Genomic DNA, 13491 nt, shown 5'->3' with positions numbered 1-13491 from the left:
TAAAAATAAAACACATTACCAAAAACGCATGACTTGCGCTAAATCGCTAAATACGCACATTTTTTTTTCATTCCTTGCACGTTTAGAGCATCATCTGCAAACTGCGGGTTGTCTACACGCATAAGAATGCACGGCCGTCTTGAGACGTCGCCCCCAAGGTTGGCTGCAATTTTACGAGCGGCCGCCCTAGCCTGCCCCTGGTGTGCATCCCTAGCATTCTCGTACAATGCTACAAACACATGAAAATTGTTTTTCGTATAAATCTCTTACTTTTGACTTTGTGTGCATAAAGTTAAACACAAGCATTATTTAGACAAGTGTAGTAGTATACTACACATACAGACACATGTAGATATACCTAGTGAAAAAGCTTTCCCTTGGGCAAGGTAAAAAACCTTTAGGGATATCAATACTATGAGAATTGGTTATACTTCATAGAAAAGGTTTTTACTTATTGTCTTTTTGACGTTGGCTACATTGTATAAGAAAAAAGGTATGTGACTAAAAATCGTTCCACCTTAAAAACATAAAAAATGTTACAATAATTTTAATGAAAATGTATGAGTAATTTAATTCTGCTTGTACTTGAGTTTTGAATGATAAAATCCAATGTTGTTATTTAATAAATAATAACTGGACTCTTGTTAACACTTTCCCGGTTGCATGAAGCGTTTTGTGCCAATGGAACCAGCCAGACAAATCAAATTTTACGTGTCGAAGTTATAACTACCAGTTCGATGACAGGTTTATAAAAAATTTGTAATAACAGGTTTTTTCACGTAATATTAATACATTATACTTCAGTAACCAAACTAGGCTGCGCCTGTATCTTAGCCAACTGCGAGTACCTTGTCCCTGATTTATTTTCTACCGAACAATAGCATCAATCCCTTCCGGATCACACTATATACGCGACTTACCCCTAAATCCTATATGGGCATAATTATCTATGAATAATCTCTATAAAAGTCCCCATTTATCATCATGTAGGAACAGTTTTATCGCTCACGTGACGATGATTTATTACCGCCAACTTAAACGGTAAAACAAAAAGGGGCCCAATTATGCATCATTTATAAGAGCCCATGCATTATAAATCAATGTAATAACGCATGTCCTAATAACAGGCCACGGCACCGACGCCTATGCAACTGGCGTCTGCATACACTGCCTAGACTTGTTCGGAGAGTGGTTGAGTGAGGTTGACATTCAATTAAGTGAAGCCTACGTACTGTGGTAGAATCTCTAGTGAAATAGACGCATCTATTGGTTACAACAATCGACAGAGATGCGGCTATATCGCTTGCGATACGTTGAGTGCAATCTTGTATCTTCTTGTAACAGTCTTGTGCTTACCTACCGTGTCCACAAACGTTCATTTTTTGTAAAACGTCAGAGATAGGGAAATTAAGTTTAGATATTTACTTACAATACAATTTTTTTTAAATGATGTTCAGTTTTCAATTTGAAAGTTGATAGGTTGGTTTAATTTGAGTAAATAGGTACAGTGATGTCGCCAAACCTGTAGATAATGCAAAATAGTCTGGTGGGCTGGAAATATTTGGCAAAAGCAATGCAACACACAAATGCGGCTGTTTATTCCCACGCGCCTCGCAGTGCTACGATTGCGAATTTAAAATTCCATTTTGGAGCTTTGCGAAAAGTTCAAATTGCCGGACAGTAGGTACGAAGCTACCCCGGTAAAGTGGCATAAGAATATTGAAAAATACATTACAGTACATATGGAGCTACTTTCCCACACATGTGCGGGAATGAGCACTTTCCGTACATATGTCGAAAATGTACTGTAAAACGGTGTCGCGTAAATACACGTGCGAATAGGTAATTCGCAACTCGTGTCGATTTAAACCACTCCCTTCGGTCGTGTTTTAATTTATCACCATGCACTCGTTTCGAATTTATTATTTTCTACACTTGTATCGTAAATAACTATTGTGAACGACTATTATATTATTAAGTTCATCGGAGGCCATCCGAGGGAATAAAATCTCATAGATAGGTAGGTACTTCCATATATATGTATTATATACTTCCATATGTATGTAAATCCAATACGGGCAATAAATCACACCATGCAAGGACTCTTTTATCGTGAATTAAGTACTATTTTCAAGTTCAACTTTTTTTTTAATACTACGTCGGTTGCAAACAAGCATACGGCCCGCCTGATGGTAAGCAGTCTCCGTAGCCTATGTACGCCTGCAACTCCAGAGGAGTTACATGCGCGTTGCCGACCCTAAACCCCCCCCCCCCCCCCCTCGTTGAGCTCTGGCTACCTTACTCACCGGCAGGAACACAACACTAGGAGAAGGGTCTAGTGTTATTTGGCTGCGGTTTGCTGACAAATATGTCCCTGTAATGACATATATATACCTACGAGATACGAGGTTTTACAAGGGTTGAGTTACTATAAAAGCTCGTATCTCGTAATTTGTGTAAGCAACACACAAACATTGTGGGCCGAATTATTTAGTATGGTTAATATTTTCATTGTATTTCTAAGTAAAAAATATCGTGGCCGTACTCGATATTTATATGATTAAACGAAATCGGCTCGATAGAAAAAATAATTTCATAGATTGGTCTTCAAATCACCGGTCATAAGCGGTACTGTCTTTATTTTTTTGACTTTTGGTCAGGAATTAAAATCCCAATTTCAAAACATTTATATCTAAACCGCTAACAAGTAATGCTACACAAATAATCCACTTTTTTTTCAATAGTTTACTTATTATTTATTTCCTTGCCGAGGCCCAGTAACATGCGACAATGCTATCAATTTTTTTTTCCGATTTCTGCGCGTTTTAGGTATTAGCAGCCTCTTAATATACGTATTAAATTTGATCTAGATACGATATGGATTGGACCTGTCAGTATCAAAAGGGACGTTTTTGTTTGAAGAACATCTATATTGTATCCAGATCAAATTTTTGACGTTTACTAAAATTATAATTAGGCCGTACATATTTTTTTTAATGCAGTTGCTCAAAAAAGGCTACTTTACGTAGTTGTTTAGCGTGCGGAAAGTTGGATTTCGCGAACTAGTGCTTTTCACTTTTCCAATTTTTTTTTAAATTTATACTTGTTTCAAATCATGACTAGGTACTTATTGATGACTGTTAATGTTAGTTTCCTTTAAACGTGTTTATGAACATAAAAACCTACTGTTAATGTAAGAATAATAAAAATATACATATTTTATTACTTACCTGTTCATCATTTAAACACGTTTATTTTTTAATATTGAAAAACAGTTCTTAATAAGTTGTCTGAAGGGAACGGAATAGCTGCCGAAACGCCTATCAAACAAGAGGCGTTTTTTCTTACTGCAACATGTTTTAAGTTTCCTAAAGCAACATTCGATATTGATATTTAAATATACGATACACAAATAATGGTAAATAACGATAAGTAATAATAGTAGAATGTGTTATTACACAATTGTTTCTGTCTCAAAAAAATATACTTACTTGTTGTTTTTCTTATTTTTTCGCAACTGTATTAATAAACGACGTTCGATACACGTGCGGAAATGTCATTCTTCACTCGTCCCGAGTCTTGCAATATCTCGCTACTCGTGAAGTACCACTCACACTGACATACTTTCTGCACTAGCGTCGGAATAAATAGATAAATAAATAAGTAAATATATATTATGGACATAATTACACAAATTGACTAAGTCCCACAGTAAGCTTAATAAGGTTTGTGTTGAGGGAACTTAGACAACGATATACGAGTATGTAATATATAAATATTTATAAATACTTAAATACATAGAAAACACCCATGACTCAGGAACAAATATCCGTGTTCATACCGATTACCGGGATTTGAACCCGGGACCATCGGCTACATAGGCAGGGTAACTACCCACTAGGCCAAACCGGTCGTCAAAAATTTACTATTACAGTCCGTAACTCTTTGACCAGGATTATCTTTTACTCTTTTAGTCTATAGCATCTAATTATGAAGTAGATATACATAGAGGTTGAAATATAGCGGGATGGAATAAATAAATGATGACGGACCCCAGGCGCCCCAAGGGAACGTGGCAAAAGACCGGGACAACGCTAGGTCGATGATGATGATGATAAATGAATGAATGGAATCACACAGAATAGTATGGAGATGAGTGTCAGTTTCATATTACTGTTACTACTGAATGCTAAAGTTTGAATGCAACGCCATCTAGCGAAAATGGTGGTTACAATTACATCCTTAGGCGTTGTCTCTCATTGACAACTGTGGTGCTTTTCAATGCAACCTATCTCTAAGAGCGCGTTTTATTAGTTTAGAGCGAGTTTGCGAGATGGCGCTTTATTTAAAAACTCGTAATTTGAAGCTTATATTTAAGAAAGATGAATAATTCTCGAAGATAATAGATGGATAATTTCGCAGTTCCGAAAGTTGGTATATGATAAAGAGAGCAACAAAACTAAACAATTTTCTGCAAGTAATCGTTATCAGTGGATCCAGGCGTCTGTCAGCTGTTTATTGGTGGAACTCAAAGAATGCAGATAACTTGAAGTGTGACTATGTATTTGATTCGAAATTCGAATATAATATTGCCGGACGTTTCTGTTATAGGAAACAATGGCCTGGTGACATGTTATTCCACCGATAAACAGTTACTAGGCACCTGGATGTAGGAATAAGGATAGCAAATTTTTTGCTCTCATTATTAAATACCTACTACTTATTTGCCTGGGTTAGCTCTTAGTCTACAATAAAATGGGTCTCTCCAAGTGTTTTAGGGCTCGTCGAACTACAGCTAAATTCGTTTTAAATGTTACTTATTTTTATACTGTGTAATGTAAATCGACGGCGATATTTATTTTGTATCCACAAAACTGACCTCAGCCGTCATATTGCCGTATTTTCTTCCAATTCTTAAGACGAAAGTGAAGGAACCGTGCGAAATCACCTTTTCACACAAACGTAGTCCTCATTTTCCTCTCTGGATATTAAGATTATTAAATATTTTGACACAATTTGTTGTATATTAACCACAGCTATACCCCTACGTTTGATTTTTTTCGAATTCTGAAGTATTCATTTAAAATTTTGTATGAAATCTTTTTTTCACTCCAAATTTTTATAATAATGTAAAATTCGAAAAAACTCAAACGTAGGGGCATAGCTATGGTTAATATACATCAAATTATGAAAAAAATGTTTCCAAAATAGCAATATCCAGAGAGGAAAATGGGGACTGCGTTTGTATAGAGAATCGGCCGTCCTCTTTATTCATATGGCCGATGGCCAAGGAGAGCGGGCGGGGCATGCATGCAGTTAGAAATTTTGTTCTCTATGTAAGTATTTACTTTTTATCGTTTTAGGTGTTTGCTCCCTCTTAGAAAAAATATTATATGCAACCATACATAATTAGGTCTTAAAATTCTCGGCTCGACATCGTCTCGTTTCTTAACTTCAGACCTTGAATTTTAAGAACTCTTATTATGTACCTGTCGCACAATAGTACATTACGATACAAGTGTACTACGTTAGTCATTACTTATACACTCGAAGCGATATTGTGCACTCGAGCTGAAAGCGAGCTCGCAATAAGAAAGCCTATTTATAAGTATCTCGGCATATACGTACATAAATTTCGATACGAGGTTTTTTATTTTACCAAAAAAAATCTAAAACTATTTTCTACTATACAACCTAAATAATTAAACAAAAAATTAACAAAGTATCAACATACATTACCGCACTAGTTCGATAATTATAACATAACTGTACATATTCGATAGTTGTAATGAAAAAAGCACGATCCTAAGAGCGGTTCAATAAGTTTCACATTACCTACGAGCAAGTGTTGAAACATACTACTTATTACAATACATATGGTTATGGTGTTACTTTCCCGCATTAATGTCGAAAATTTAAAGGGCGATATGTAGTTTTAAACGTTGTACAATAGGTACACGTGCAAAGAGGTAATTCGCAACTCGTGTCGATTCGTGCCCCTTTCATTCATCGCCACTTCGTTGCGAATTTCCTATTTTTCGTACTTGTATTGTAATGTACTAATTGCATATCAATTGCAACTAATAAAAGTGCGTTAGACGAAGACTGTCCTTGAACTATGATGTCTGCGGTAGCCTCAGGCGACGTAAAAGTCGTCACTGCATGCGTCGAAAAAACAAATCCTAAATCTATAGGGAAAGGAACCATATAAAAATTCAAGATGCATTATCCAAATATTTACTAATGCCAAATCAATATTACACACATCAAAACAGACATATGCACAATCTCACTTAACTAGAAGTAATAAAAGTATTCTTTATTTGTTTTTGGAAAACAATTACATAGGTGTATAAGTATAAGATATTTATTATTTTTCGTTATAATACTTTATTGAAAAATAATTATTATATAAATATGTACAAAGTTCATTTAAGGCACTTGCTTTGTGAATTGCCGTTAATGTATGTAGGTAAAATAAGTACAAATTTAAACAAAAAATAATAACATGTAGAAGCCCTTCGCTGACGTCTGATGATGGCACTAGACATGTTTCAAGAAACAAATTATATTGTTATCGCAATGAAACACAATAAATAACCTATAACTAACTATAAGCAGAACGATTATTTATACTTTGTACGATATTACCTACTTTACTTGATCAACAATCTTATTTTTGATTTAGATACGATTCCTATTCCATGTTCCATCGGTTTATGGCATTGATTTTTATAATTTCACGGTAAATGCGTCATTTGTATAAACTGTGGTATTTTGTTTTGTACACTCTATTAGGCACTCGGACACAATAAATTATATTTAAGAAGATTAGGTACTAACAAGAAAATGTAGTATGTTTAATTTGACCTTTGTATTTTTTTATATTCTTTTTTTATCTTAGGAAAGGAAAATACCTATTTTATAATATACGTATGACTATTATTAAGAATAAGTGTTAACACAATTGTATGATCTCGAAACGCATCAACGGATCCGCTCTTAACTATTCACGAGACCAACGAATTAAGTACTTAAAATAATGTATCCATGGACGGAGTGTTAACAACTTCAAAAAGTAGGTATATTAATTGAGGTTAAGTGCATTTTTAAACCATAATTTAGCAATTATAATTTATTGAAACTAAATTAGCTGTTTGAGATATTTTAACCATCAAGAAAGACTTTCTCAGTGACGAATCCATTATTCGTAGTAATCTCAATATCAGATCTCTATGAATTACTTTAAAAAAATATCTACTCAACATATTAATAATTGAGATTTTAATAATAAAATATTAAGAAGAAATAACATTTCTATTGCACTATTTTTTTTGAAAAATATTGCTACAGCAACTGCTAAGTTTTTTTTAATAATGTAAGTATATAAACTTATAAACTGTATGAGTAATGTGTATATAGATAAAATTGAGATTAATCCTTGAACGGGTAAATAAGAGATTCTTACCGGAGATGATTAGAAAGGCACTTACGATAAGGTCGATAAGTTATATGCTTTCCAACACTAGTATGACGTTGGACTATATATATTTAAATAAATTCTAGATCGAAAACTGCAGATTAACGATAAACATAGCAAAGTTAACAATAATTTAATCTCCTCTAACTTAACTAAGTTATAAAATAACATTTTTATATATAACCCCAAAGAACATGATACATTTAACTAAGGCACTTGGGATGCGCATTATATAACGGGTTATCTTTAAATATTTAAGCACTACTATTATATCAAATACAATCCTATGCATATCTCTAAAGATAAATGTCATACCTTCGATTCATACACTTATTGACCAATAGGTTAATTATATAACAAGGAAGACTTTTTTTATATAGATTTCTCAATAAGAAAATATTTGTCAAAATCGCTACAAGTATAATATTAGTCTTTGGTTTTCAAGATAGATATACCAGATGCCAAATATGTGAGGTCAATAAGTATGTGAAAATCACCTATTTATATTAGACTATAAATCGAATATCAGTCCAACATTTTAAATAATTATAATATTTATAACGAAAAGCAATTAAAGTATAAAAAGAAACGCTAGCAAGAGCATCATTTACCTTTAGAGTTTTGATGTAAAATATATCTTCCTAATACCGCCATGTCGTCACACCAAAAGTATTATTTGATGCATTTTAAGCAGATGGTACTTAAATTAGCGTTTGCATTAGCCAATTGAAAACATAGAAGTATCTGGTTGGATTGTGTCATGCTAACCGGACTGCAGAAAATGGCAATCTCAACTTATTTAGGTATTTTACTCCATTGGTGGATATCCGTTGTTATTCCATAGGAGATTTACAGGTTTTATTGTACCTAAGTAATTAGGCTCACTCGAATTATTTAATTGCAAGATACATGTACCTTGTGATTATGAGTCATAGTTTTATTTCAATAGTGAAACATATACGGTGCTAAATTAGTTTCAAAATACAAAATACACGACAGTCTTTGAAAAGTAAGTGTATAGTAAAATGCATAGAAATAAGTCATTTAGTGACACAATACCTGAGGCGTCTCCGGTTTGACAGTCAACAAATTTAGCACCGCAAGAACTGGGCAGCCTAAAACACATCGTGCTTAAACAACAATACATTCAAGCGACAACAAAAATACAATTAAGTTACAGAAATAGTAAATATAGTCGACGGCGTGTGCCATTTTAAAATTGTTAATAAAGTTCATCATGTTATAAACATAACAGGCAGATAAATGTTAATAGTTAGACTATTATAATACATAGTATATGTTAACGTGAAAGGCCCAACAGCTATAGCTACATGGTGGTCGATGTTCCGATGATAATGTTACGCGGCGAGGGCGGCAGCACCGGCCGCGGCTCCGGTTAGTCCCTCTGCGCCGTTAGCACTCTCCTAGCCGGGTTAACGAGAAGAGAGAAAAACAGAATGTTAGTATCGATCGAAATGTCATGGTCCGACTACAAGAGTGGCCCCAATACCGAGTCCAACGGACGCTGACGTTGCACTGCGCAAAATGGGGCGATGTTAGGTGAACTCGATTCGATAAATTATCTTTATAATTCCATGGTATTACAAGCTTGAAGGGATCGCCTCGACATGCAGATATGCAACAAAAGCGGTAAACCGTTAACTCGGATTGATAATGACTTGTGTAGGTACAGATTTTTTTGTAATATTGTAGGTAATCTGATAAAAATGTCAAGGGGAGTCTATCAGGCATTCGCGCCGCGACATTCAGTTCCGATTATTGCCCAGTTAATAAAATTATATTACATCGGATAGGTACTATTAGTTTACGCAGTTAATGGTTGAAATGTTAAATTAATTTAGTATGATAATGATACGAGTAAATTCTACAATATAGGATTAAAATGCCCAATAGTTCCCAATAGAGTAATGTTTGAAACCGCAGTATGAAATTAATACAATCGCTGCATCAAATATTACTCAAACAAACAAGCATAATAAATTTTACCACTTAGGTAGTATATAACCATAGCACCCAACTGCAAGTATGTAATTGTTAAAAACATGACTGTAACATCTCAATATAACGTATATAGCATTCTCATAATGTTAATAATTTGCGATAACATATCAATCTCGTTACATATTTGCATGTTAGTTACTCATATAATATAAATACATAGTTACAAATAATCTGCAAGTAGTGGCAGTAGCAGTTATGAAAGTGCACTTTATTATTATTTCACAAACGGGAACTTGGCCTTGTGGAGTTGCATGTTAGTCGTGTGAGGCTACAACTGACCAAAATGATTGCACGTCATCAACTTTATTGACTTATCATCAAAAAGCAAGTTAACACAAGTTTACCGCGGACCTATATAAACAAATATAAAGAAAACGCTTATTTAAAATTTCAGACAATTTATTGCATGTATTCGTTCTGAAAATGCATTTATTTACAATCAACAACTGGAACAAATATTTTACAAAGAAACATTACACTTCAATACAGAAAAATATGCTGATCCAAAATTCATTTTATGATAAAAGAAGCTTGAAAATACGTATTAACGGCATTTGTATGCCTCATAGATCCACAAGGACACAAGTGCAATAATAACCACTTTCAAATAAGAAAGTAAATAAAATATATCCTAAAATACCTAGGCAAAATAGAAACAACTAGCTTAAAATTTTCATATAAAAATCTTAAATTGACTAAGAAAGTTGTGATGATTAAGAATCTGTCAAGTCAAAGGAGGGGCGTTTTGTTAATACTGGACTGATGGCACGATTCTGAAAATACCCTTTCCTTTGACTAATACTGGGCGAGAAAAGGAAAGAAGGATTTCACAACCCGGAGTAGCACCTCGTGACCTATAATTAGCAATCTACCCAGATTTTAAAAAGGCTACTAAAATATGATTCATTTCAATGGGTACAAAATTAAATCCTCCATTCCTTTATTTATCTATATGAAATGTATAGACACATGACTGTTTAGAAGCACATGTTGTGGTAGTCGGTTGCAACAACAGCATTCATAAACAACAACAAGAGTATAATAAATTTGGTAATACTGCTGTTTACAACATACATTAAAATATAAGAAAATACATTATTATAATGCCTTTTGCATACTCATAATAATGTCGTACAACACAACATGTAACAGATCTAAAAATCTATAAAAAGAAATATAAAAATCACAGTTTCCAAATTATGCAGTGACTCTTCAACCCGGTGTGAACCGGTATGACGGATAAAAGACCTAAACGAACTAATAATAAGGACGTACCTAATAAGTACACAACAAATATTATAAGAGACACAGAGAGACAACAAAGCAAATACACTCACGCATTTATTACCGAGAATATGATTGCTTGTCAAAGTATTACTGAGTGAAAGGAAAAAATATTAGGTTCCATCTATTTTAACCATTAGAGCTACCTTAATAGTTGTAATAAAATTTACTATGGGCATGTAGGCAGTACCCACAGCACAGCAATAGTTAAATTCTACTATCAACACAATTTGTAACAAGCAATCATACTCGTCGTACACGGCATGCGTGGGTGCGCTTCTCACCTTGTGAACAAAATGGCGGCGTGAGAGCGTTTTGGCGGGAATTAAGGCGCCGGTAAGGCTGTGCGTTGGTAAGGGTGCTCCCTCACTTGCGCGAGCCGACCCGCCCGCCGCACGACACCTAGCGGCATATGCATATAAATCATCTGTGTCACCATTATACACCAGAGCTTGAAAACGTGATAATTTATTATGAAAACTATGTAGTAGATACATTTATTTGTATCTGGTAGGCACATAAAAAAAATTGCAAAGAAACTTTTTTATCACACAAATAACGTGAATAGATATTTAAGGCAATTATTGGCGATGATTAGATAATAGTTGAATTTAATTCAGTGGTTCAAGCTCTGCGTATTTTAAATGCTGAAAAGAAAATCTCATTATTCTATATTCAAATATTCCTATGCTAAACTTTTCTGATAGCTATCTATCACTGCCAAATACTCGTCATTGTCAACTACATAATATTTATCGAAGCTTTTGTTGGCAGTAACCCTAATTTATTTATAATATTATGCCTACGCCTACATATTATCTATTATTTTAGTGCTTTGGAAATAAAATAATAAAATCACGGGTAAAAGTATCCCGGTCAAGGTACAGGTAATGGCTGGCTTCGTAATTTCATTTTAAATAAAATAAATTGACTCTACAATCAACTGTATTACATATTATAAACCTACACAAAATACGGGTACAATATTTTCATAAAGCTCACTCTTTTCTATCCTATCTAAATCTTTATAAGATAATAATACTTAACCTATGGTATGTTTATAAATATAAGTATGGCTAATAAATTAATAAATTACGACATCATTTATAACATTTAGAACCGCCTAGAATGTTGTTCTGTTTTGATCGAAATGTATATGTTCGTAGTATTAAATTGTAAGTGTGTTATAAAGTTAAAATTAAATTATTGTTTGTAAATAAAATCAAATAACATATTTTGGTCCCTTTTGCTTGTAATTAGCGGATGCTTATTTTGTAACTTATTCTGGGTTCCAGAGATAAGTGGTGAGTATGTTTCGAGCTGAGTCTAGACACAACAAAACAGCATGCATGACCATGACACTAGAGTGTGGCTAAAGTCGTGACAGTATAACACGTATTAGTAATAGTCTAAAAACTCAAAGAAAATTGGATACGTATTAACATAACAGTATGTTAATATAATTAGTGGTGTTACAAGCAAGGGTTATCACAAGATGATACAATGACGGGCTTGATTATAACTATCATTATTTAAAAGAAAATAACGAAACAAACAAATAAATATAAGAACTCTACATCTTTGTTAAGATACATCGGTAACTAATAAGATTTTTGTTGGCAGTTCAACTTATTTATAAAATTAAGTATTGTCTATTTTTAAAACAGTTACGTCATCTGATCCACCTATCCTAACAAGAAGAGTATGTAAAAAAAACGTAAATATTAAATAATAAATAATTGAAATATATTTATCTGTAAATAAGTATTTAAAAACCTTTATAATGTATATAAATAAATATATCTCTGCTTTTTCAAATACGAATAATACCTTTTGTAAAACTGGTACAAACAGCCGTCGAAGAAACAAAGCTTTCTAAACTTGACATCATCGTTATAACATCATCGTAGGTACAAAATGATTGTGTTGTAGTATTTTACTTAAAAGATAGCTTAACCTAGATTGATCATGGCTTTTAAATGACTGTAATAGTGCGTCCTGGGGGCAAGTGGTGTTTACAAAGGACGTCAATAATGATGCGGAGGTCGATACGTCGCGTGGTGGCGGTCGTATCTTATGGCGGACTGATGATGCGTTTGCGGCCAATGTCAAAAGCCAGCAAGTAGGTATCTCGACGCTGTAAACCCCATTAAAATATATCACACACAGTTCACTGTAAGCTCAATACTGTGTTACGTATCGTATTAGTCGATTAGTGTTGTGTATTCACGAGCCCTCAATATTTGTTAATAAACGTTGCCAGTTCGCTGCCTTAGGTAGGTTACCTAGTTGACATTTTTTTTACCGCGGTAATTCATACCTAAGTTATTAGTTTGTTTAAGAAAGTTAGAAATTTTAAAAATTTATGGTAGGTACCTAATAAAGTAAAATCTGATATTACGAATATCATGCACGTAAATGATTCAATCGGAAAACAAGTCTTATTTGTATAGGGTGCCCACATGTTAGTATGTATATTTGTACTATTTAAGTACCTATTTATTACAAAGGCACTAAAACGCGTCCATTAATTCACAATGATTTGGTGAAATAGACTTATAATAATGAAATGTATGTACTTACATACTAACACGATAGCACCTCTACGTTTTTAAGGCATGCGGTTATTTCAAACACGATGACAAAATGCTTTATAATCGACATACTTTTTAACGTCTTTTTGCATTAATTCTTCTAAATTGTTC

The 13491-nt window shown here is 33.6% G+C and overlaps 1 protein-coding gene across 9 annotated transcripts in view; it reads right to left on the bottom strand.

Moving 5' to 3' along the window:
- Window positions 1–6223: 6223 nt before the first annotated feature.
- LOC133516092 (protein held out wings) overlaps window positions 6224–13491 on the bottom strand; it is a 72316-nt gene continuing 65048 nt past the window's right edge. For 7 of the 9 annotated variants that reach the window (XM_061848807.1, XM_061848810.1, XM_061848812.1 and 4 more), the window contains exons 7-8: window positions 11071–11188; window positions 6224–8904 (exon numbers count right to left, since the gene is read on the bottom strand). In XM_061848807.1, coding sequence (XP_061704791.1) covers window positions 11112–11188 — 77 coding nt within the window. In that variant the 3' untranslated portion in view covers window positions 6224–8904; window positions 11071–11111. Of the gene's footprint in view, window positions 12924–13491 lie in introns of all 9 variants that reach the window. The other 2 variants (XR_009799174.1, XM_061848815.1) reach the window with 2 other exon arrangements.

This window comes from Cydia pomonella, chromosome 3 (genome assembly GCF_033807575.1).
Source record: "Cydia pomonella isolate Wapato2018A chromosome 3, ilCydPomo1, whole genome shotgun sequence".
NCBI lineage: Eukaryota > Metazoa > Arthropoda > Insecta > Lepidoptera > Tortricidae > Cydia > Cydia pomonella.
This window is presented reverse-complemented; position numbering and strand designations above follow the sequence as displayed.